Below are 26,901 nucleotides of genomic sequence, written 5' to 3' on the forward strand. Positions count from 1 at the left end.
GGAAAAGGAAAGAAAAGAAAGAAGAAAAATGAAAATAAATGGGTGGTCGTATCCAACTTGCCCTTTGAAAGCTGCAAGTGGAAAGAGAACCCAAACAGACATTATGACTGTAATAAAATCAAGACCACCAAATACACTTTCCTATCCTTCATCCCAAAGAATATCTTTGAGCAGTTTCACCGCTTTGCCAATTTATATTTTGTGGCCATTGCAGCATTGAACTTTGTGCCAGTGGTAAATGCTTTTCAGCCAGCAGTTTCTCTGATCCCAATTTGTGTTATTATGGCTATTACAGCAGTTAAAGATGCCTGGGAGGACTTTCGGAGATACCAATTGGACAAAGAGATCAATAATATGGGCTGCCTCGTTTACAGCAGGTAAATAAATCATACGGTTTTTCTACATAAACCAAAAATCACTTCAATTTTTTTTTAAGCATCTTAAAAAATGAAGGAGTCTCTGGGGGAAAAAAAACTACTGGGGAATGAACTCTTCCACAGAGGAAACCAATGAATTTGTGTGTTTGATATCTAAAATTAAAGGGGTACCACAAAACAAACTTCACAAATAATGCCTCGTAAGGAGCAAATTAGGATGATCATCCTGCTAGATTGACTAAGAAAATAAGACTAATTTCAGAAGCTTATAAAAATGTGTGACTTTATCTAAAAAGTTTCTCTCTCCCACCACCAAAAGTGTCCAGGATCCCAGTTTCCTGGATTGCTTGCAGAACTGCTGCTTTCCATTTTCCTTCAAACTGTAGCATTGATAGTATTTTCACTCTTAAGAAAATGACACATTGTAACAGAGGTAATGAAAAAATATTGACAACTTTATAGGTAAGACAATGATTAAAAGGTGGGTTTTTATTTGTTTAATTTTACATTTGCTCAGACAAAGAAGAAAGAAAGAAAGAAAGAAAGAGAGAAATAACAAATACGCTAGACATTAGCTGAGTGAGTCTGTGCCGGAAATCTTAATTATCTCCCTTCTGCACAAAAGAGGCATGATAAATTGCTTCTGAAAACCATTTACCAGAGATGGCTAATCCTAAGTGCTAAACGGGGAATGAACTGAAGTTGTTTTCTGCTCTTCACCCTTCCTCTTGTGCCATTTTGTATTGCTCTATGTTCTTTCTGAACCTAGCAACCTTAGTACAGCAATGAACTGTCTTTGTGTTCCTGGAAAATTCTGTGTCTGTGGTTTTCCCAAATATCCAGTATATGTGTTTAACTTTTTTGTGTATGAAAAACATCTACCAACTTACAGATAGACCTATGAATGCTTTGCGGAAGTGAACATCATGCCTCTGGCTCACCTTTTTCTCCAGCCATGGGATACGCAATCAGTCAAACATTAAAAATAGTCATTGGGCTATCCCAATATGTTGTGTTGTTTTGGCTTGCAGTGATGTCAGAAGGCTCTGAAAAGAGCCCTTTCCAGTTGTCTTTCACCAGATATTTGTGGCCTTAAAGGAAGTGTAAAGCCAAAGGACGTGGGGTGTCTTCAGGACAATAGAGGTTCCCTTCTCCTGGAAAAAATGGTAGATAATACAACTGCCATCAGACTTGTTATGTGCTGTAACTAATATAAATAATTTTAATTCTATGGGAAGCTGACATTTCTTGTTCTTCTTGTTAGCTGCATTTTCACGGAGGAGCTTGGTGTCTCCTCGTGTTCGCTTCCTTCCTATGAATCATCTGGCATAGGTTATTTTGTACCTGAAACTCTTCTTCTAGACACTGGAAGCCTCGTAAAACTGAATTATAATCTTGTTGCAGTAGAGCATTCTCTTTTAATACAGTAACTGATCTCCCATCTAAAGGTGAACGATTCATCAGATTTACAGTATTACCTTAGGAGAAACTGAATTGGAGACTGTGTTATCGCTGTTGTTTCAGACTTCAATATAATGAATTCTGGTTCCCAGTTTTAATGGAAATATGAGGGCAGAACTCTATTTTTTTCATCTCTGATAGAAAGATGCTTTTCCAAAAAACTTGCTAGGAGATTGGTGGGGGAATCTCCCATCTTGCCTTTATCCAGATCACGGGGGGGGGGGTAGTGAATTTAATTAGGGCATCTTGTAACACAGCCCTTTTCATTTTGCCTTTTTTAACTGAGATAAACTGACATGTAAAGTCATTACTGGTAAGAGAACCTTTCTTAGTAGCATATTTAAATAAGACTCAGCTGCAAACAGGAGAGAGGGCAGTAGTCACTGAAGAGAGTTGTAGGCTCTATTGGCTGGTTTATGGAGACTTGCACCTATAGGCTGCAGGTTCACAGAATCATAGTAATGGTGGTTTATAAACTGTAGCATCTTAATTTGCCAGATAAATTAAAAAGTTAATACTCTAATTGCAGATTGATCAGACTTATCTGTAGTTACCTCCATTCCCTGTGCCAGTACAGGATTGTCCCTGCATATACATTTTCTGCCTAGTTCTAAATTTCATTATCAGGAAGTCATCTATGATACTCAGCTTATATTTTCTCTTTCTTAATTGCATTCACTTTCTTCTAGCTATACTCCTTTGTATAAGCCTGATTAATTCTTCTTTATCCTTAGTATTTAATTATATCCTTTAAATATTCGTGATCAAAGTCCCTTCCCCACACTCCCAGCTATCTCCTGGCAAAGATATGCTGCATTCATTCGTTTCATCTTTTTTCATAGGTCAGTTCCTCCAGCCCCCCTCATTGTTTTAGTTGCTTTTCTCTGAACTCCTTCCAATTTGTCATAATCTTTATGAGAATAGGGGCCTAGAACTGAATGTGGCATTCCAAACTATTAAATGGTATGGTTCAATCCTGTTCCGACCCCCCCACACACACACACACACAAAAGAGGCAGGAGGAGATGAGCCATTAATTTCAAATACCAAAAGTCCTAGGCAAAAGGTGGTGGTATCCTTTCACCCAGTAAGAGCAATAATAATCCAGGAAAACATAGTTATACACTCTGCATAGAGTACATATGTGAGCTTGCTATATACACAAAGAGACTGAAACTGGAGCACTTTTGTGTCATTTTCAATCCCTAGGGATTTCTGGCTAGGTTCCACAATCATTCCCCGGCTGTTTCTCTGCTGATTCACTGAATGTCTGCATTATGATAAACACAGAGTAGCTGTCTATGTGACTGTCAAATTTACTTAGCATCAGCTTTAAAAGCAAGTTTCAAAATTCCTACATCTGCAACAAACATTGGACATACAACCATGATAGCAAACCTTGAAGTGTTTTAGAGTTCATTTCTTCATCAAGTCAAGTAACGGGACACTGCAGGCTACTGGAGAACTTTGCTGTAATGTGAATTTTGGTATATTTGCTGCTTTGAAAGAAAATCAGTATTTCATTTGCTTTAAACGTTACATTGTAGGGAACAGATCCTGGAGTCCTGATGTGATTTTTTTACTCAGTCCTTAGGCAAAATTCTCAGCTGGCTTTCTGCACCCCAGTGAGGCCTTCTGCTTGTGGCATATACACAGATTGCTCTCCTGCAGGATCTCCTACCCTTTCATCCCAGTCAACACATGTGCATGCCACACTGATGATGGGATTTGCCTAGTATCATTAGGCATGAGCACATGAAATGTCATTTAAGCTGAATCATCTTAAAATTTGAAGTTTATTAAATAAAAGCATATACATCAATTTGAAATTTTACATTAATTGCAAAAAGATAATTCTGACATCATATTTTCGTGCTCATTTCACGAAGATGCCCCATTGCAACTTAATGTCATCAAATATTGGTGCAATGTCAGAACATTGCTCCATGATTATCTCATGAATCTGTAATTCCATTTGACATAATATCTACTCTCTCTTCCCTCCTTGTATCTTTTTTTCCTGAATACTGAGAGCATCAGGGAGGGATGCTGACAAATCCTGTCTATTTGCTAAGAACTAACCACTTTGCCTGATGTGCCAGTGTGGTGAGCACTCCTGTGATTGGTGCTCTGCTCATATGCCTGCAAAGCACAAAAGAAATCCATAATTCTACAAGAGCTGCATACTGCTCTAAAATCTCAGGTTGAGTATTACTGATCTAGCATCTTTCATACTGAAAGGGCACACCGAAAACAAAGAGATACTGGTTAGCTAATATAGGTCCATTCTACTATTCTTTAAAAACTGTCTAGGTGAAACTTAGATTCTCTGGAATTTTCAGACCTGTATGGTCTGGATAGGTGCATACAACATGTCCCTATTATGTAAGCTAGATGTACTTTTTAGGCTTCTAGCAAGTTGTGAATGTGGCTCTAGAATCATAATAAATGAGCTCTGTGTTGCATGCTGCCAAGCAACTTATTTAAACCAGTGGTATCAAAGTTGTGAAGGAAAAATTTAAAAATTGAATTCATACCATGGAGAATCTATGTGGTAAAAGAATGTCTAACCTGCTCAGCTGACTAAATTGAAAAGAAGATCAGATTCTCAACATTTACTTTGGTTAGGCCCAAGCTACAGCACTGCAAATCAAGGAGCAGTGAATTAGCAATTCTCGTTGCCAGTCAATGCACATCACTGTAGTCATGATTCTTGGCTTCTTTCAATTAACACCTGCCATAACATTGCTAACGCCATCACCTGTTTGTGCACTGCTTTAATAACGACATCTTCAAGGTCTATTGCATTATTGTGCCAAGACCTCTCAAGCTTGCTTCACCCCTCCCCCCACCCCCCAAAAAAGTGTGCAGTAGTTTAACAGACTGCAACACCAAACTAATGACTAAAAGCAAAGGGCAAATGGGAGCCTATGTTTCTGGTTTAATGAACAGCAGAATCCCTGACATCGTGGCAACGAGTGCCACAGAGAAGGTGCTAAGAGGCTGAAACAATGGGTGAACAGCTTATTGAGATGCTGCAAGGAGGCAAGCAGCAGGCCACAGTCCGGTGCCCTCCGAATTGTGCTTGGGGGTGTCAGGAGGTGACAGAGGTGGCTTGGACTGAGCTTCCCAAAGGCTTGACAGGTCAGTGGGAGCAACTGGAAGCTAATGCAGAATCTGATTAGCAATCATTAAGTAGCCGAGCTTTCAGTGGCGTTGTGCTCACTCCATCTGCTGTCAGACAGTATCCTAACAGCAGCATTCTGCTCTCGATGCTAATACAAAAAACACCTGGCGTCGGAAACACTGAGGTGTGAAATCAGAAAACTGTCAAATGAACGCACCGTTTAGAAAATGAACCTCAAAGTTACTAGACAGTGGAGTTTGAACAACAGTCAAAAAATGCTTTTTGTAAAATAAATAAATTTTCAGTTGATCTGGCTCATGTTTTCAAAATGGATTCTGACCAAATCAGATAAATCAAAAAATACATTTATATGATGATAAAGTGTTCCTGACTACTACCAGTTCTAAGTCAGTACAGACTTGGTATTGTTAGTCTATAAGTTAAGAATATAGGCATCTTTCAGCATTGAGAGAATAGTGGCCATGGTAGAAGGCAATAGATTATTTTATCAAGTAGAAATGTAGGGTCCTTTTGTGGCATTAAGGATCATTCAGTCCTCAGACAATAGGATTATTTTAACTGCATACTTTGTTACCTTTTAGAAAACTGCATGTCATTGCAATATCAAGGGTGTTCATTGCTCCCTTGCTATCTTATTATTCAAGGCCAGTCCTAAGAGTTTCCAATTACGAGGAACATACATATCTCTTCGCAAATTAGGACTTGTCTGGCTGCACAAACTGCAAATGATGTACAGAACTTTCACCTCTAGGTCACAGGTTTGAATCCAGTCTAAAATGTAGTGAATGAAAGATTGATACAGAATTGACCTCTGGGAAACAAGTAGGTCTCTTCATTCCAAACAGACATGTGTCAGCTTCACAAAAATCACTTACATGCAACTCTAATTGACACCCTGGTGACAATGTTGTGAGAGTAGCCAATGAATGGAGCATCATGGTGACCTAGCTACTTTCTTGCTGAACTGTTCTTTTGCTGAATTTTTTTTTCTAGCCTCTCTGGTTGCAAAGATAACCTACGAAGAATAAATAACTGCAGTAATTCTGTTTACTGAATATATAGCATTGACGAATGTAGACTTGATTAAAATTTCAATCAGAAGCTCTAGATGATGCTTCTTGATATAGTTTTAAAATGTGGAATGTTATCAAATGTATGTGTGATAAATAAAAATGTCTGCTTTGGTCCAAATGTGGCACAGTAAATGTTTAAAAAGATGTAACGTGCAGCGTTTTGCTGGAGGACTGGGAAAAGATTTTTTTTAAACACTGCAAAAGATTCTGGGGTGGAGGAATGAAGGATTCAAGGGTGACGCGGTCACAGGAGGAAAAAAAGCAGCTGACTTTGGGAAGCAAAATATACATGGTTTGGAAGTTGTGAATGATGAATAGTTGAGGACTCTTCCTTTCAGGGAATTGACTAGATGCCAATTTCAGAAGGAGTCACAGATAAATCCTCTTGTTTGTGCCTGTGGCTGGCCGGATGGCAAGCCAGGCTCAGCTAGTGACCAGACAGCTATCCCCGAGCTGAAGGTGATGGAGTCTTAATTATGACTGTCTCCAGTTGCAGGGGATCAGGGAGAAGAGTACTTAAACACAGCTGTGAACTTCTGCTAAGGAAGAGACCCAGGAGAGTAGAGCAAGAGAAGTTACCTTGTCAGGGAATGACCTGGGGAAGTCAGGTTGGAGAGACCCACAGAAAGCAGGTCAGGTTCCGTTGGAAAGGACTCTGAAATAGGGCTTGTAAGGAACAGGGAGACCTCTAATGCAATTGGCCAGAGTCCCCAGGGAATGGAGTCAGTGGGGGAAACTTCTGATTGGAAGAAGCACAGAGAAAAAGCTCTGCAGGGCTCAGGAATAGGGGGCAAAAGCAGAGAACTTCTGAGTAGCCCAAGACAGGCATGAGAATTACTAGTGTGGTTGTTTATGTCAACTTAAAGTTGGACCTTAGTTACCCTGAAAGGGGAATGAATGTAAATTTGACCTGGCCAGCGGGCGGAGGTGATCAAGAGGGGCGAATAGAGGCGATGACCCTTACAACGCCCCTTTGAGGCACACAGAGGCACCCCTCGAGATAAGGTCTTGCTATTACAGTGCTCCAGTGTGGCTAGCTTTGATTTGTCTCCACTTGGACAGATTAATGTTATTTTTTCTCAATACCCATTTGCACCCCTTCACCTTCCTCCCTATCCTAGTCTTGGTTTGGAAATCCCAATCTTGTTTGAATCCAAGAAATAAACTGTGAGAACATTGTTGACACAATGCAAATCATTTATTCACATCCCCATATCCAACAATTTGCAGCCACTCCATTGTTTTATGAGCCTTTCTTCTCAGAAACAGATTCAGAAAGGACCTTTGATCCACGCCAATAGATATGTCAGAGGGAAAGATGTCAGAGCAGTAGACAGTAACAGTGGCCCAGGGCACAACTGATTGCTGTTGGCTGACTGTTGGGTGGGCCTTGGGACAACTTGGGAGGAAGAGAAAATGATTATCCTAAGCATGAGATATGCAGGCCCACCAGCGGGAGGTGGGAGCAAGAATGACTCTATTGAAAATCCCTAATTTTGAAAGATCCAGGCCCTGTTTTTTATTTGTTCAACCTTTTTTTGCCTACAGACTCCTATTCTTCCTGTACCCCACCCCTCAACTCTCTCTCTGAGCAGAGACTCCACACTAACATCTCTCATCTTTTCTTATTTATTTAATCGGGTGCTGCTTTTCCTGATTCCAATGTCCTGACACTGCTTACTGGAATCAGTAGCTCAGGTTTCAAGTTTCCCACCTATCAGAAATCACCTCACGTTGTTGTTTTTTTTAAGTTGCATAATTGCTCGCTTTGTATTTGTTCGTTGCCAGAACTGCCTAGATTTGCAACATCACTTTGTTTATTTAGCAAGGGGAGCTTGGGTTTGTGCTATGCACTTAAATCCATGAATAGCAAATGGACATTGCTCCCCGTCTACGTGAATCTCTAAGAGGAAACTGCTTCATTTGAAAGGTCTTATGTGGTTTCAAAGCTGATAGCTGGGGCGGTGGTGGTGGTTGGGGCGGGAGGGGTTGCTTGTAAAGAGCTCCTTCCTGCCTTGTATCCATAGAGAAGGCACTACAACGTGTTAAAACATACCTGATTCTTTGTACTGAAGAAACTTGTTAATTTCACTGCAACAACTGTATAACAGGTTTTTTTGGGAAACATCGTATTTTGATACAAAGCAAATATGTTAATTTAACAGCTCTAATTCTCTATGAAGGGAGGAAGAGTCTAGTGGTGAGAAAACTGACCTGGAAGCTGGGAACTCCTGAATTCTAATCCCAGCTCTGAAAATGACTCTCCTTGGGGCCTTGAGCAGATTACTTGGCATTCCTGCCTCAGTTTCCCCTCTGTAAAATGAGTTAAATAATACTCTGTATAGTAAAATTAAAGTTTTGAAGCTCCTTGAAGGTGAAAGGCATTAAGCATCATAAATGCTTTAATCAGGCTATAATCCTCAGCTCTTTCTGACAGTTTATTCTCTCAACAATTTTATTATTCAGACAACTTTCTTGTAATTTTGTGTATGTTTCATTGAAATTCATAATCGAATTCATTCTTTCAATAGGCTATTTTTGTTTACATGTGCTCTTTGGTCCCGTCTACATGTCAGGTAATTGGGCCAGGCTTTTCTAAAGAGCTTTGTGAGCAAGATGAATGGAACGAAAGAGTTTGGTAGCTATTGGAATTAAACAAGAGGTGGGGAGAGAGAACAACAGGACTGCATTGCAGCGGTTTCTAGCACTGTGCGCAAGTATGTCTCGTAAAGGTTATGGCACGTCATCTGCTTACTGTCGGCTGCCTCTGTCCTTTTGTTTTTATGATCTGTACAAACAGTTTCTAAAGTTTTACCAGGAAGGTGTTAAACGCTGTTAGTGTTAAAGGTCACTCAGCATTTGTGTCTTATTAATACCCATCCCCACTTTTGTGAAGCATTTAATGCACAGCTGCTTAAATATTTTTAAGCGGCAATTTATCAAAGTTGCTGAGATGGAACCTTTTTATTTTTTTAATATATAAATAACATTGAACATCAGCTTAACTTAAAATAGAATTGACTTCTTAGGGTGTGGGCTTTCAGCTCATTGTTGCAGAGCTCTGTAAACAAGGAAATATTTCTTAGCAACCAGCTTCACAGATGGGACGGATTTCTGAGTACAGCTGTGCTAACAGAATTAACATGTAGGGCCAGATTCTGTCAGGCCCCTATGTGGATGTGCATAGGGGTGCAGAAGATGAGGGTGTAAGGAGTTGCTCCCTGTGCATGATCTAGCCACGGTTGCATGTCTCTGGCTTGCATGGGCGCAACGACTGTTCCCTGACTAGTGCTGCTAGTTCCATTACCCACCCCAAAGGGAGTGTGGGGGAGAAAGTGTACTCATAGCCCCATTCCCCCTCTACCCTGACTAGCCGACTGTGGATGGGGCACATGCTAGGAAGGCAGCAGTGGGCATGATCCCCAGGTGCTCCTGGAAACACAATGCCTCCAGGTCTTGCTGGGGCAGTGCAGCTCTGCATACCTACATTGTCAGCACAAGCCTTACAGGCACAAGCCTTTAAGAAGTGAGTCAGCTGTTTATAAAGGCAGTTTATAGTCCTCCTGACTGCCATGATATTCTCCCCATGTGATCTCCAGGCCCACTCATTTGGCCAGGAATATGTAGCCTGGACCTTGGCTTTACACTCAGGATACTGGCAGAGCACTGTCCGTCTGTGGGACCAGTGGATTGCTGAACTGGTATCACACTAAATAACTTGTCCACAATCAACAACATGTTTCATAAATGTCCTTTACATCACCCCATTAAATCACCTCTGTTCACCAGTGTGCTGTACCAGATAAAGCATAAGAGCAGAAAACTACAGTGTTGGTGGCTTGAGACTTGTTCAGGGTTCAAGTGCAAACTTATGCCTTAGCTATGCAGGACGGTGAGAGCTCTTCTTTGCCATAGGGCATCTGCAAAATCTTGATTTATGTAACAGTTCTAGAACCCTCCAATCAACTCATACTACTTTCAGTCGGAGCTCATTAAGTGTGACTAATATTTGGGTCTATGTAGTTAGATTAGCCAAATTTGAGATAGACTTTCCAACTCTGAAGAGATGGAGCCAGGGGAGAAGTGAGTGATCACAACAGAGTTGGTCACAAGCAAAGGTTCTAAACATGCCAGGAAAATCTGTACTGCCACATGCAAAATGGATCCCTTCCCCTGTAGTGAATGGGGAATCCCTGACACAACGGCTGACCAGACTGTCAGTGCCTCATAATCCTTGAAAAATAAATGTTGCTCAAGAAAACAGCACTTCATGCAGCATTGAAGTCAGCACAGCAGCTTCAGAAAGCAGTTTAAGATGGTACTGATGCACAGGGAGTGGGGGAGCAAAATAGGGCCTGAGCAGAGCACCCAACCCCTCTTTCCTCCCTCCCCTCCCCAAAGACCCCTTGGATCCAGAACTAAGCAAAAGAGACAACTGAAAGACACTAGGGGACACTAGGACCTATGCTGCATCCCCCCTCCCCAAGCCATGTGGCCTTTGGCTGACTCTTCCCTGCAGTTTCTAGCCCAGTGACTGAATCCAGAAAAGCATCAGCAGAAAGCAGTTTGAGCAAGGACCCGTGGACACCGATGATATCATCGGACTGATACCTGCAGTTTTCACTCTGAACATCCTCTCCCCTGTGCTGTTCGGCTTCTTGTACCAAACTTTTCCCACCTCCTCTCTTCCTTTGTCTTTCCAGCTAACTAATCTCCTTCTCACACACCCCAACGAAACCCCACTGGAATGATTTTAAATAGCAAAACAAAATTACAGAACTGACATGACATTTGCCACCATTGCATTGTTTGCTTTCCTTATATGTTCTATCCCTTTCCTCCTCCTTTTGTCTGTCTTGTCTCTTTAGAGTGTAAGCTCATGGGAGCATGAGAGATATCTCTTCTTCTATATCTGTGCAATGCCTAGCACAGTGGGGCCCTGTTTTCAGCTGGCCTCAAGGCACGGGTGTAGTAAACATGATAAAGAATAATAAAAATGACCTAAACAACTACCACATCCTCTCTAATGTTTCCTTCCTATTCAAAGGTATTGGGAAGGTGGTGGGTGAATTGGAAGTTTTCTGAGAAGTTGAAAGTATTTTTTTTTCTTTGAGGGTAGGAAAAGAGCTTGGCATCTATTAGTTGAGAAGTTTTTCTGGGCATGCAGCATGGCATGAAAGAAGGCACAAAGTCAGAAATGGATGACGGATACAAAAAGCAGAAGTGTGTGGGTGGAGCATAGGAGTAGAAGGGGACAAAAGAAGAAATGAGGGAAGATTTAAGAATTAACTATTATTGCTATAAATATTTAGCAATATTTAAACACATTTCACACCCCGTATATTCCCTGAGAGGGGTTTGTGAAGATTCTTACAAGGTGGGTTTTTAAGTAATAATGTAGAGTGGATGCAATGAGGAAATGATTCACAGTTGTGTTGCATTAAAAAATGTTACCAGAAAATGGTATGTGTTGGCATCAAGAGGTTCCTGGGTAGCAGTATGTTATCTTCTTCCTTTTTAGATACAAGTATTTAAACACCTAGAGGTAGATGATATAAATTGTTATCTGTCAATACGTAAGCAGGTTTATTGGGCTGCAGAGTTATTTATCTTTTCAGACAATAAATCTTCATAATCACGAAAATCAGTAGTAATTATATGTGTTGTAGGTGGAGCAAACTTTATATTGGTTCAACATCCGGGACATGCTTTTTTTTATTATGCCCTGAGAGTTCGTGACTGCTCAGAGCTACAAATTAATGCTTATCGCTAGTCAGATGTAGGATTCACTATTAGCCCTGATAGCTTGAGAGATATTAGACATTACAATCACGTATTTCCGATTGTTATTGCATTTTCCCCCTCCCACTTCAATTCTGACCTAATGTTGAGTAGGTCAAGAGTATTAAAGCCTGTACTTTACCCTGTCTGAACTCTTGAGTCAGATTTTTTCAGATTATGTAAAACATTTATTTCTAGCTCTTGGGGTTCGTGAAACATGCTGGCTGTTAAAATCATGGTTGAACTGAGGAGAGTGTTACAGGGAATAAGCAAAAGTTATGGGAATAGGTTGATTTTTAAAACTTGGGTATCATAGAAGCCAAGAAATATAGGGCTAGAAGGGAACTTGAGAGATCATCTAATTAGAAGTAAGACCTAGTAAACCTATAGAATAGAATCCTAGGAGTCCTGACTCCAAGTCTGGTGTAGACACCAATTCTTCTCTTAATGAAAATGAAATTTAAATTCTGGAAAAGCCTTGAGTGGAGTACTACTCAGATATTTATGTGAAGATGAAAGGGGGTGGGAAGGAACCTCAGAATGAAATATCTGGCACGGCTCTGTGGCCTTTTTTACAGACCTTTAAAAATAAATCAAGCTGCAGAAACTGTTAGGTTCATGCCTGACAGGCTGTGTTTGTTGGTTCAAGGCCAGCATTAGTGGGTAGCAAGCAGGGCATTTGCCGAGGGCCACATGCCACAGGGGACGCTGTGCAGTGGGGCTCAGGCTTTGACTTCAGAAACGTTGCAGAAATCCAGTGAGTGAGCAGGTAAGGGAGGCAGGGTGCGGGCCCACTCCGTAGTTTCTGCCCTGGGCCCCAGCGAGTCTAACGCAGGGTTTTTCAAAGGCACTCACCATTGGCCTAACCCTACTCCCACTATAGTCAAATGTAAAAATCCCTTTGATTTCAATAGGAGTAGAGGTAAGCCAATGCTGAGTGCTTTTGATCTCTCCCTATATGATGCATAATCAAGTTACAGTGTTCTGGAATGCTTCAGTCATGTGCTGCTGCATTATTAGTTTAGCATTGATCATTCAGAGCTGTTAATATTCCTCTGGGGTAACTGGGGTGGTAAATGAAGCCCATATCCCAAGACGGGAGAGAACCCAGCAGAAAAGCGCATGACCATATTTTGTATGCCAGGGTGCAGAGCTGGATAATCAGAAAGTGTGGAAGAGAATTCAGTGAGCACATCAGATCACGTTGAAAAGAGAGTCACCTGCACAAATAAAAGATCTGTTCCAAACTTCCTAATGAGACATAGTTATTAATTAAGGGCTAACGCTCCAGGTGGAGAAGTATACAAGGCAATGAATAGCCTTTCTGGTAATTAAACACTGAAGAGAAACTGGGGTGTTGAATCGCCACTTAAATCATTTAGCAAGCATCTATTCTAGTATCTTTCCCTATTGTAGGTTCAGAAATAAGATACTTCAACAAACCACATTACAAAAATAACCTTTCTCTGCAAGATTCTTTAGTTTGGATAAGTTTTTCCCACTAACACTAGCTGACGGAGAACTGAGCAGCATGGAGTAGGAAAGGGAGGGGGGGGGGGAATCCCATTACTAACTTATGGCTAAATGAAGAAATTATGCAGAGAAATGAATGTGACTTGTATTTATTGCCTGGATATGCAGATGATGAGCATTTCAGAAGTGTGAAACAGCTAATCTCAGGGTCAAGGCTTTGATGAATAAACTGTTCAAATGAAGGGTTAAATAGGATATAATTGTTAAATGAAAATTGAGTGATGTGTTAGGATACACATACTACTCCAGAGCAAGAAAATCGTTTACACCTGGGGAGCAAGCAAAGAACACAAACTTGGTGGTAAACTAACAAAGCAGGAGGAGATTCAGATGGGGGATGAGTCTGGTAAAAGAGAGGACAGACTGGGTAATGCAGAGTGCAGTGGAAATATAGCAAATATATCACAGCTGTGAAGAAGATTCCTCTATTGTGCAGAAAGATAACTACTTAATACGTTTCTGCAATGGAAGATTCTCTGGCTTTTCTGTTTTGACTAGGGCAAAGGTTGCAGGATCACTTCAATCATCTGGGAGCTGGGGACAATCCATGGATTCTGGTATCCAGGAGGCAGACATGAGGATGGGGGACTGATTTGCATCTGTGTAGTTGAGTGGGAGGATCCCTCTTAGAGTGACCAGATGTCCCAATTTCATAGGGACAGTCCCGATATTGGGGAATTTTTCTTATATAGGCACCTATTACCCCCCCCCATCTCCTGTCCTGATTTTTCACACTTTCTATCTGGTCACCCTAATCCCTCTTTCAAGCCCACTGCTGAGGAGGGTCCAGTCCAAGCACTCCTTATTGGGGAGAGCTGACCCCTGGACTTACAGCCAATGAATCACACTGTTTTAAATGGCTTTGTCACATCTCTTCAGTCAGACCATACCCCACACATGCTATATATAAAACATGCCCTAGATTTCTTTATTTTAGTCGCAAACATAATAAGCAGAGTTTTAGCTAATTCCTGCCCTGTGTGCTCTGTTTTTATGAGGGGACTAAAAAGTTTCCAGTGTCAGAGCACACTAATGAAATATTTGCATATGCCATAGATACTTTGCTCTATGACACAGCTTGGCCAAAGTGCAGCAGCCAAATCAGCCATCTCCTGCTTCCTTTTATTTCCTGTGACACATGACTGGCCTGGGGATAGGTCTGGTAAAATTGCCTGGAGACGGGCCTCAGGGAAAAATCTGATATAATGGAGAGTTTCACACATCCAAAGGGAATCTGTGTGGAATAAGACCTAAAGCAGGCGGCTGAGTATCAGAGCCAGAGAAGCCTGAGGCAGCAGACAGTGTTCCAGCGACCCCAGATCTTCTAAAGCCCAAAGCTGCAGTCTGCAGTCACTCTCAAAAAAGCTTGCCCTTCCTTGAACCATGGAGGGAAAGTCTGTTCTCTAGTTCTTATTTTGTTTATTATGCTTTGAAACAAACCATATTCCTTTTCCTTAAGTCCTGAGGCTATAATTCTTTTCTGTTTTCACTAATTCAAAACCTGTAAATGTTCTTCACCTTAAGATTTTCATTGCCCTTTAAAAAAAAAATCACAGTATGTTACTTATTTTTAAGGTGGTACCTTTCAGTTGTTGCATGTGTTGAAATCATGCATATGGGCTAAGCCTGAGGATTGTCGTAACCTTTCAAGATTTACGAACCAGGGAGAGCTGAAATAACTGCAACTGAGAAGTTAGTCTGACTTGTTCAAGTGTCTCTATTTTGGTGTTGGGAAACCCCAAATAAGTAGCCTTCCAGCCTCAAGTAATGTAGCATTTTCTGTGGAATGTTTGAAACTCACTACAGAAGTTCTATTCAGTGCATTTTTCGGGCTTCAGTCTTAAAATGCGATATTTTTTAAAGTGCCCACCATTGTGAGGCTTAAAGACTTAATATTTTCTCGTAAGAGACTAAACATAACCTGGGGTGATGCTAGTGTCATAGACAGTTATCACAATGGTATCGTTTTACTTTGAATGGGATTCGGTTAAAGATCTTATTGTGTACATTTCACAACTTGCTTTCCAACGTTAGGTGTGTAGAAGTGATGCTATGAGACTATAGATTGGTGCTCTCTGTTTTCCTATGCACCAAAACCTAAATTATGGAATAACCCAGTTTTCTTTTCTTAAAGAACCAGGAGCTATAGACTTTTCCTCCTAATGTGGCTATTCAAATGTGGCACTTCTTTAACACAACAGGAAAGAAAACGACTATGTTGAGAAGTGCTGGAAAGATGTGCGAGTGGGAGACTTTGTGCAGCTGCAATGTAACGAGATCATCCCAGCTGATATCCTGTTACTGTACTCCTCCGATCAGAATGGGATCTGTCACTTGGAGACTGCAAACCTCGATGGGGAGACCAATCTTAAACAAAGACAAGTTGTGAAAGGGTTCTCTAATCAGGTAGGCCTGCTGGAAATGTGACAATATTCAGGCTATTCTGCCTCTGTTTCCATGACAACTAGTGCCATGAAATGCAATATAAGCTTGTTCTGAAGGGCTGAATAATACTTACTCAGTCTCATACAGCCACAGATGCATGCCATGAATGTATAGTACAGTAAGCAACAGATTTGTGTAGGTGTGCTACAGACATGCACAATTATAAATGAATATTATCTGGCACAAATAAGTACTTATATTACCGTGTTTCCTGCTTGTAGGACCAGATGACAGTACTTTCTGGGTTGCAAGTGGTATTCTGCTTCCCATTGGGCAGAATCTGCAGTGGCCATTTCCCAGTGTCCAAGGAATTCCATCTCCTTTAGACTGTGATGGGATACAAGACAAAAACAAGAGAGTTGGGTGAGGGGTGACCTGCCTTCTGCGTAGAACTAGCAATGCAATTCACTATACCCTTTCTAATTCAGTCTTTGTGCATAGATTTGAGGTGTAGCTTTCACCACATTCCCAGCCACTCTTATGCCCCATGAGTTTTTATGGTTAGGTTCCTAAGCAACACTTTGGCATATATTAACTAGTGGATAAATAGTTCCAGTGCACAGTAAGCTGAAAATAACTTTGTGAATGGTCCTTCTTGAAAGTACAATATATTATTCTGTAGGCTATTAGGACAAATTTGAATTAAAATTGAACAGTTTGTATGTTGGGCAGTGAGAAATTAAATATCTGATGTTGATATTATTGCATAATTCATATTATGCATATTCATATTATGTTCCTTTCTCCAAAGCAACTGATTGAATTATTCATTTGTTGCCACCTTTTGAGAAATCCTAAAATTGAGACAGTTTGACATTAGAAGAGTTGTATTCATCACACTCTTGAATGACTTTTCAAACATACTAGTGACAGGTGTCAGATAAGACAAAACAAGTTTAATCAGCTACGTCAGGAGGAATGGAATAATTTGTACCATTGGAACCATAGTTGCAAATAGGGCAAAAATAAAGAACATGTAGCTAATTCCTGGAATTAAACATCAATGTTTTAGTTAGCAGGAAGTGAGAATACACATAAGGCACAAAAATAGGAACAACTATTGCAGAACTCTCCAAATAGATATTTGTACCACAAAAAATGTTTCCTTTTTTTTAAATCCCATTTTTAATTCACTTCAGCAGTTCAGTAGTCAGGTAGATCTGGCAGCAAGTTCATCCCCCACTCCACCCACCTCATTTAATTCAGTGGAGACTCCTATGGCTGTCATACAAGGCATTTCTCAGAGATCTTTAGGGTCTAAGTAAGTTAATACTCATAAGATCACATGATTATTGGGGAGAGAACAAAGAAATTTTACTCAGTAGGTTTTATGTTTTGTGCTTTTCAGGTTCAGAGCCCATACTATTATTTTGAACAACAATAAAATTCCATTTTTTCAGATGACTGGTCTTTAAAATGTATGGACTCAATCCTGCAAGGCTCTTTCTCCTCCAAGGCTCTGGGCACCTTTACCTCCCAATGAAGATAAATGAAAGTTGAGGGCAATAAGCACCTCCCAGCATCCAGCCCTAAATCAGTATGGCCCATTGCACTGATCTGTTGTGTCTTTCAAATAACTTGTCTTCCCATTAGCTTTTGTTCTAGCTATCAAGGTACAGGATAATAAACTGCATTGTTCTGTAACTATTATCTAGCTGCTGCACATTCTGAATTCTCCACTTTGTTTACAATGTGACTGGATCTGTGGTTTCAGTTCATCTCCTAATGCTTCAATTAATGTAATCTTCTATTAATCTAATAGTTTTATTCATCTGTTTATTTCACTGTTTAAAATTTGTCCTAATTAAAATTCCTATTGAATAGATTTGCAGCCCACAGTTAGTTTGCATTCTTAAGACTATTTACTTAATTGATTACAGCAGTCCAAAATTGTAGCTAGTCCTCTTTTCCAATGAAAGAATATATTTACTTTATTACATTAAACATGAGGTTACTTGCAGCACAACTGATCCTCTGATGAAACAACAGATCATCATCATCATTAGTGTCACAGTTCAGGGCAACTGCACCTGTATTTCCACCTCGTGGTCCCTCAAGGGGACCCACTCTAAGCTCCCTGCTCCTCAGCCATCACCTTTCTTGGGCAGAGACCCAGGTCTATGTCCCTTCTGACTGGGGTTTTTTCAAGCTGCGGAGTCCCCTGCCTAGATTTTGTGACATCCCCAGCAAGCCAGACTGCCTAAACAGGCCAGTGTCTGTACTTTGTGTTCTCTCTGAAGGCTATGAACAGCTGTAATGGACAACAGTCATAAGTTACTACACCACGTTTTCTAAGCAAGGACATTTATTCTTAAGATGAAAACACTACACAGAAAACACTAACAACTATAAAAGAACTTATACACATGCTAATAAGCCTATCAGAGGTCACCCTAAATCCAAACTCAGATGCTGGTAGGTGTCAGCCTTCGAAAACCCACAATGGTCTCAGATTTAGTTCATAACTGTCTCAGATTTTAGAACAAGAGAAAGCAGTCGGGCAGTTCATCCCTTTCTTTATACAGCTGTGGCTTTGATGTCTAGTATCCAGGAACAGGTAATCAGCAAACAAAGAACCTCTCCTCAGAGAGTAGCTTCAAAAGGCAGGGATTTTGCATAACTGGAGGTGGGGAACTTGCATTTACCTCCCCTTAGGCATTTCCCAGGAAATCCACTTTGCAAGTGTTGTCCCAAAAGTCCGTTCTCATCTGGTATGTCACTCAGTATAGTCCTTTGATCAGCCAGGCCTTAAATCACATCTCTCTTCCTCCTGACCCTGAGAGGTTTCATAAAGTCTCAGCCCACAATAGTACCTAAACTTTGCATTGAGTACAGTGGACCCCAAAGATACTTAAACTTAATTCAACATGTTTTTTTCAAGCATATTGCAGGAAATTGCCATATCTGTCACCACTAGTTCATAAAGTGGGTTAGGAAATTTTGAACACTTCAAATTTTTGATGGGAAAAAGGGAGAAAATGTCTGCATTTTCCTCTCCATTTTCCCAAACAACATTATTAGTTCATTGCATGTGGTTTATTTTTTTTATATTTTTTTAAATATGAATATCAATACCACCCATTCACAGTTCAGATTTCACTCCTCTGAATGTAGGTGCAGACAGGGAAGAAGCAGGAAGAACCTGTTGTATCCTTTAAATGAGGGTAAACTACCACCACCACTGGTTGCAGTCAGGTGCCATAATTCTACACATTCTTCACCCATAGCATGGAATTTATCTCGTGCACGTGCTTAAGTGCTTTGCTAGATCAAGTCTATAGTTCCATAAACCTCAAACTATCTCTAATCTTTGTAACAATAAGTAGGAGAGGCTCTTCTTAGTGAGAAGAGTTGAAACTAGAGCTGACTGAAAAATGGTGGTTGAAACTTTTTTCTGTTGAAAGATGCTATCTCATCAAAACTGAAATGCTTCACAGAATCTTATTGATTTCTACAAAAATTTTGCTGGGAAGTTGTCTTGACTAGAGGCTGGAAGGTAAGAGGTGTAGGAGGGAAATCAGCCCATCCCAGAATAGCCAATAGCCCAGTGGTTAAGGCACTCACTTAGGCTATGGGGGACTTGGGTTTGAGTCCCTGCTCTGTATCAGGGTTATTGGCTATTTGAGGTTTATTTTTCTCTGCTTTTCACAACAAAATTTCAAAGTCTCATTTTCATTCACATCAAAATGAAAACAAATTTTCAAAATGTTTCATGAAACTAAGTTTTCTGCCCAGCATAATTGAAATCTGTATGTTTTATTTTATAGATTTAACAACATAAACCAAAATGTATTGAACTAAATACCGGTATTTAACAAGGAAAAAGAGGAATAGAAAATATTACATATGTGTGATGTTACCATGTTACTGATACCTTATGAACTACATCTTTTGTATTTCCTACCTTTTTATATTATAACTGAGCAACCTGAATGTTAAACAAAACACAAAATTCTGCACTAATAGGAGGCCATCCTCAATTCATCAGATATTAACTCAGTACCAGTTGTGTTCTGAGTTAAATGTGCTTTGGGCTCAGATTATTTAGCTTGGTTATTACCTTGTTACCTTCAAGTTACCTAAACAAACCACATGCCCTAATGTGTGCTTTTTGCATGTATAAAATGTTGACCTCAGTAAGCTTGGTGGAAAGCAGTTTGGATTGTGGTGGTATCTAATAGTGTTAGAGGTTAGAGTTTAATGAACTAATCAGTTTGTTCCCTTGACTTCCTGCTGTTTGTATGTTTGTTGTCAGCACCACATCATGTTGTGAGCATATGTCACTGGGTATTTGTGTACTGTATAAATGTTGGAACAATAGAACTGGAGTTAGTGCTCCCAGAAAAGCCAAAGATTGAATGAAATGTCTACTATGCTGAATGGGATGAAAATGCTCAGTTAAATCTAAGTATGGTCAGTTTTACTTTTTGTTAATTTGCATAAAGAAAAGTCCTGGATTTATTGGTTATCTTGTAAATACCTCATCAAAACAAGATTATTGGAGAAGATAGCAGCAAATTTGGCCAACTTCTGCCTTTGAATGCATCCAGAGCTCACTGAATTCAATAAAAGCTCTGGATGCAAATCCAAGGTCAGAATTCATATTTTATACAATAATGGGAGACAAAAGACTGGATGTGTCTGTATGTTGCAAGCCATGAATTTGCCCTCAGCAGCTCTTGCCCATTGTTCTTTATTTTGCAGTAGTGAGGTGGATCTGCTGGGATTGTTGCATTCAATCTAATGGTATATGACCCTTCCAACAGAAGACTTCCTATGCTAGCAACCATAGACATGTTTGCCAATCACAACTGCTGTGAGATGTTCTGATTGTTACATTTTTTAAAGTACATGTTGGACTTAATCCCCAATGTATTTTCTTTTGTAGAACACTCCATTTGATCCAGAACTTTTCCAAAATACCATAGTCTGTGAAAAGCCAAATAATGATCTCAATAAATTCAACGGTTTTGTGTAAGTACTTGCTATCTGTTTCTATAAATGTGTCAAATCACCTCTGAGCTTAGAACTAAATATTTTACAGAAAGTAATAGGTTTAAAAGCTCCACCACTGCCTAAATGTGGGCTGTGGAAGCTGTGTTGTAGGTCCAACGTAGATGGGATTTGGAGTTTGTGGCTAAGTCAATGCCAATACTTGTGTTTGGATTCAGTGTTGCCAGAATCACATGAGCCCTTCTCATGAGACTTCAGCTATGTCTGAATCCAGGTATAGGTCCCTTTCAATTTTAAATCTGACCTGAAACCAACACCAGAAGGACTTGTCTGGGTCAGGGTCTAAATCTAAATCTCTCCTAATGTTCAAAGGGGTTCAGGTTCAAAGATCTAGATTCTCTATAGGTATGTTCACAGGAAATAAAAGGCATCCAGGGATGAGCTACTGTGGCTTGATTTTCTTGTACTAGCAGAAATCAAGAGTAATTCCACTGAAGTCAATGGGATTATACTAATGTAAAATATGTGCAAGTGAGGAAAGAATCTGCCTCTTATTTTCAGTTACCTTTTGTAAAATGGTTATAAGAGGCAAACATAATGCCTCTTCAGAGGAGCAATGAGAATATTAAAACTTCTGGAAGATACAGTATAGGCCAGGTTTTGTTGTGGTGTATTCACTTTGTGCTTCTCCATTGGTGTAAACCCATATGAATCTGGCCTGGAAGATTTACCCAGTGTAAGGTGATCCTCCACTTACTCTCCCATCTGACATCTTAGAAGAGTCAAGAGGTGCTGCTAGGAAACCCCTATTTAATATTGATCCAGTTTTGGCCTCCTGGGACTAGTTGCTTGGAGCATAAACTAAGACAGCCCTCTCAATTAGGCTGTCGTGGCACAGGGCAACTGGCCCTACCTAGAGGCTGCACCAGGATACGGGGTGTGCAAAGATGGACTGTATATCACCTATGCACGCACACAGACTGCACTGTGTGCCATCAGATGGAACCAAGGATCTGACGCCAAATTTTGGAACTCTGACAGGAGTTTTGTATGAGAAATCCATTCCAGAAATATTTACTATCTCCCAAGCTTAGTGGGTGCAGAATCCATTCAATGTTTCTCATCACGTTGGTCCAAGGACAGCAGAAAGAATCTTCAGCAAAAAATATTCATTGTAGTTTAATGCATTTAATGATCAATGAGGCTTGAGTTCTTCCCTCTAGTTTTACTATTAGGACAATTTAGAAGCCTAGTCATAGGAAACCAGCATTATTTTAAGTAATTTTCCAACAAAAATTGATATTCCAACAAATGAGTGTGACCCAGCATACACTGAACACGATGTCTTCAGCAAAGAATTTGCTCTAGAACAGTGGTTCTCAACCAGGGGTACATGTATGCCTAGGGGTATGCAGAGATCTTCCAAGGTGTACATCAATTCATCTAGATATGTTCCTAGTTTTACAACAGGCTACATAAAAAGCACTAGCAAAGTCAGTACAAACTAAAATTTCGTACAGACAATGACTTGTTTATACTGCTCTATATACTATACACTGAAATGTAAGTACAATATTTATATTCCAATTGATTTATTTTATAATTATATGAGAAAAATGAGAAATTAAGCATTTTTTTCAGGGACACTTTTGAATTTTTATATCTGATTTTGTAAGCAAGTAGTTTTGAATTGAAGTGAAACTTAGGGGTACGCAAGAGAAATCAGACTCCTGAAAGGAGTACAGTAGTCTGGAAAGGCTGAGAGTCACTGAGATTCCTCCAAGAATTGTTTCTAAGTTGTACAGTTATTTTCTGTAGCTTCACTGTAAAACTATAGTAATTCCTAAGAACTGGCTCTATTGAAATCACAATGCCTGTCTGACATGCTTGAAAAAGTGTTCCTTACTAGATTGAAATTTGAGCAAAGGGACACATAGAGGCTTTTAGGAAATGATCATACCAATGCCTTATCTAGCCGAGGGAAAAAAGAGGTTGCTGGCGTTTTTTGTGTGTTAGTGAAGACACTTTAATTAATGCAGTTTAACTAACACATCAGCAGTGCAATACAATACAATACTGCTGTGTCACTAGTTTTGGGACACTTAATCTTTATTGCTCCATAAACTGATTTTCATGTACAAATAGCATTTAATGTCTGACTGCCTGATATTCATGTGCAAATTGCTTTTTTGTGAGCAAATGAGAAACTTTGGGCACCTATTACAGGCTACTTTTGAAAATCTGTCGCATTCATTCCCATGACTTATTCGTGGGTTTACATTGCAAGCTGGAGCGTATGCTACTTTGCCTAGCTCATGAAACTTAAGAGCAAAGTGGTTTCCAACCGTCATGGAGTTTGTTTGTAAACATTCTGACCTCATTCTTCATTGTCTTGCACCTTGTGTTGTCATTTACAAATGGGCAAACTGGCTTGAAAACACTGTGAGTGCACTCGTTTACCTGGCACTCATTTACACAGGTATAAGTGATTATGCAAGGTGAGAGGTAGTGTATAATCAGGTCTGAATAATACCATAGTTAACCAACAGAAGTTAAAAAATTAAATGGAAGCCATGAACACTTGGGAACCTCCTGTTCAATGCTGATGTTTAAAGTAGCAATATCAGTTCCGCCATGTTAGGACTTACCCACATCATAAATCCCAGCTTGAATGACCTCAGTAGGAACCTAGCTTGGTGTGTAATAGAGTCTTTGAAAACATCAGACTTTCGCTGTTGTGTCGCTGGAGGCAGATAATGACTTGTTTACCTGAAGGAACAGCTTCATAGTGATTTGCTCAGCATGGAAATCGAACCTCCGCTTCTGCCCATCTTACTAGCAATGAGGTCTGTCTTGTGAATGTGCGTCCTAAACTGGGACTCTGTAAAGGAGGAAGAATGCTGGGATCAATAATACAGTGAAGGGGAAGACTCACAAGCTTCTTTGAAAAATCTCTCCTCCCAGCTGGTGCCTCACAGAGATGAGCCCCTGAATGATAACCACAGCAGACAAAGGATATTCTTCATATACACATGTGGTATCTGTACAATTGTGCTTCTACAATTTTACAAAATCTATTAATCTTAACCATTAACCTCAGAGAGAGAACCCCTATAAGATTTCTTTAATAATTCCATCTGAATCGTGAGTTAAATTGCACAGTCTGTCTTATCTTCATTTATTAAATACTAAATCTGCCAGGCAAAGAACAGAATCAGAGGCTTCAACCACATAGATCATCTTAAGATTTAAATTTTGATGCTTTAGTCCATACAGACAGGTTCTGTATCATAAGATACAAAGACTTCTAGACACCTCCAGTGTGGATCCCTGACTGAAGCCAGATATAGTGAAACATTTCTCAGTCCTCACAATTTGCTGATTCAAACTCAAAGGGGAAAAAAATACATAGAACAGAACAAAAAGGCAAATCTTATCATTTTATTTTCTTCTTTGTAGGGAGCAGCCTGATCACAAACGGATTGGATTTGGCAGTGAAAGCCTTTTGCTTCGTGGCTGTACAATCAGAAATACTGAGATTGCAATAGGAATTGTCATTTATGCAGGTAACAACTCACTTTTTACCTTTTCATTTAGCTAAGCATGGAGTTGCTCTTGAAATATCTTACAATGAATATGCCTAGTCTGATACTGAGCCATAATACTTTACTTTAAGAAGTGGTAGTTTATGGGAATGAAATAGGTTGATAAAGTGAAAGTACTGCCCGTTTATCTCTAAAGGTTTGGTTCCAATCTGAAACTAAGGTGTCTGCCCATTGGTGCCTGGTGGCTAATAGTGATGGCAGATGATCCTGCTTGTTAGTTGATTTCAGATGTCCTGCGGCAGCTACTCAAAAATTGCTGGAGTGAAGAAGGCATAAAGTGATCTGCTCCACATCCCAGGACTGAGTCCAGTACAGGTGATGGGGAACGGAGCTTAGAGACACCTCGTATAACTATACAAGCCATGAAGACATCAGTGCCCAGATCTGTAGCAGCATCACAAGGTTCACAGTTGTAGTCAGGCCTTCTATTTCCAGTCTGCTTGAGCTCAAATGTTTTCACGGGTGATTGTTGGGCTATAGAGGAAGAACAATGGCCATTCCTCCCAGAACACTTGTAGCTGACATTTGAAGTGACAGTCACCGTGAGTGTCATTCATTTGCACCCCTGGCTAGATGCCAAATGCTATGACAATGTCCATCTAACAGAAATACCTGTTTCTATTATGGCAACCTTTGTACCACTCCAGCACAGACTGCCAAGCCCCATCACTCACCTCCTTGAAATAGCTACTATAAAAAAAATTGGAGCAACTGTTCACTGTGAAGTTGGGATCATTTCTCTTCACTTCTCCTTTTAGGAATCCTGCTTCTCTCATTGTATGTCTATGGCAGTCATTTCTGGTATGTTCTTTTGATCACAGACCCTAATATGGTTTGCATCTCTGCTCTTTACTTGAATGTCTGTTTACTGCTTCCTCTGCTCATTTTGAAGGTTAGAGTCTCGCAGTCATTCTTGTGCCATGGTGACTGTGACCTTAGCATGTCTTCAGTATGATTTTTTTCAGCTGAAACCCACTTGTTAATGTCAATGTAAGAGTTTATTCTCACTTTTTTGTTTCTAAAATTAGATTCACCTACAGCATCTTCCCTGAGCCAGCACTAGCTTCATTTCTGGGACTCATTGACATTGATTATACTGTGACTTTTAATCAAGATCTGTTACCTCTTTTTCTGAATCACCATTATCACTTATGTTATATTTATATGATGACGTTCTCCATTTGTATAACTCTGTTACCTCTTAAACTTACCTTTAATGGAGACATCTGTGAACTGTGGAGCAATTGCTGAATGTGATTGCCTAGCCTGTGTGGCTCACATCTCACTGGTGTGTGACTACTTTTCCATGTCTATGCAGATGGCTAAATGTGAGGCAGTTGTGCTAAGGGAAAAGTGCATACAGGACTCATAGCTGAAGCTTCAGCCAACACAGAGTGATGCACTCTTCCAACCATGATAGAGGAGGAGCTACATGAATTGCACTCACCCCAGACATGAAGGTGGTAGAAGGCAAGAGAGAAACTTCAATTCTGCAGCCAAGAGAAGTTCTTCCCTCCATTCAGCAACTAGAAAGTGAAAGAGACATTAGTGTTCATAGGGTGACCAGATGTCCCAATTTTATAGGGACAGTCCCGAATTTGGGGTCTTTTTCTTATATAGACTCCTATTACCCCCCACACTCTATCCCGATTTTTCAGACTTGCTGTCTGGTCACCCTAAGTATTCATCTGCCACCCCCTGCAGCTAAGCAAGGGGGTGAGTTAAACAGCATGTTCAGAGTTATGGGGAGGGCCTAGAAATGCAGTGTAATTCATACCGCTAATTCCTAGTCTTAGCCTGTCACAAGATGATGTCAAGGTCAAATTTTCATTCTGCGCTTGCTGAGATTTTTTTTTAGATTTTAGTATATTTGGGATCAGGGAGGTGTGTCTATATACATGTCAAACACCTAGCACATTGGGGCCGTCATCTTGATCGGGCCCTCTAGGCACTACTGAAATAGGAACAAAGAGTAATAATAGATGCTGTGCAATATGAATTTGGGCTACAATGTGGAACAGCAACAGCATTAGTGGCACTACTGGACCACTTGCTGATCACTTCCTCTTCATGTTCAAGGCATGCTTCTTTGACCTTGTCTTCCCAAATAAAAGCATCTAGCATATCATAAAACAAAGGAAATAAACAACCCCATCATTCCCATATACCATGCAGTTGCAAACAAAAATCTATACATAGTTTATCCTTTGGAAAGATAAATGGAGAAAGAATCACATATGACATCTTTTAAAGCACCACTGGAAGTTATTTAGCTATCACAATGAGAGGTGCAGTCTGAAAAATTAATAGGATAGAAAAAGCAGGCTCTTACATGCAGGTTTTATGTTAGCACTTCTTACACTAGTCTCGTATTGCCATTACAAACGTCGTAACTTGATTCGGATTTAATACGTTTAATATTTTTCTATCCTACTGTGTTGTTCATACTTTACAATCATATAATGAAGAGCTAAATAACATTAAAATCATTCACTTCGGGATCTGACATATTGGGTTTTCTGTAA

At 40.1% G+C, this 26,901-nt stretch overlaps 1 protein-coding gene and 1 long non-coding RNA gene across 3 annotated transcripts in view; one reads left to right on the plus strand and one right to left on the minus strand.

The window, feature by feature from the left end:
* Positions 1-26,901, plus strand: part of ATP10B (ATPase phospholipid transporting 10B (putative)) — a 235,171-nt gene that overhangs the window by 165,798 nt on the left and 42,472 nt on the right. For both annotated transcript variants that reach the window (XM_045028482.1, XM_045028481.1), the window contains exons 4-6: positions 15,575-15,779; positions 20,707-20,792; positions 24,231-24,337. In XM_045028482.1, coding sequence (XP_044884417.1) covers positions 15,575-15,779; positions 20,707-20,792; positions 24,231-24,337 — 398 coding nt within the window. The remainder of the gene's footprint in view (positions 1-15,574; positions 15,780-20,706; positions 20,793-24,230; positions 24,338-26,901) is intronic.
* On the minus strand, positions 990-25,902 carry LOC123376477. Its single transcript, XR_006581801.1, has 4 exons — positions 25,824-25,902; positions 23,541-23,652; positions 16,022-16,145; positions 990-1,531 (listed from the first exon to the last, which is right to left on the minus strand). It is a non-coding gene; the product is annotated as an uncharacterized LOC123376477 (long non-coding RNA).

The sequence above is a fragment of the Mauremys mutica genome, chromosome 8, assembly GCF_020497125.1.
Source record: "Mauremys mutica isolate MM-2020 ecotype Southern chromosome 8, ASM2049712v1, whole genome shotgun sequence".
NCBI lineage: Eukaryota > Metazoa > Chordata > Testudines > Geoemydidae > Mauremys > Mauremys mutica.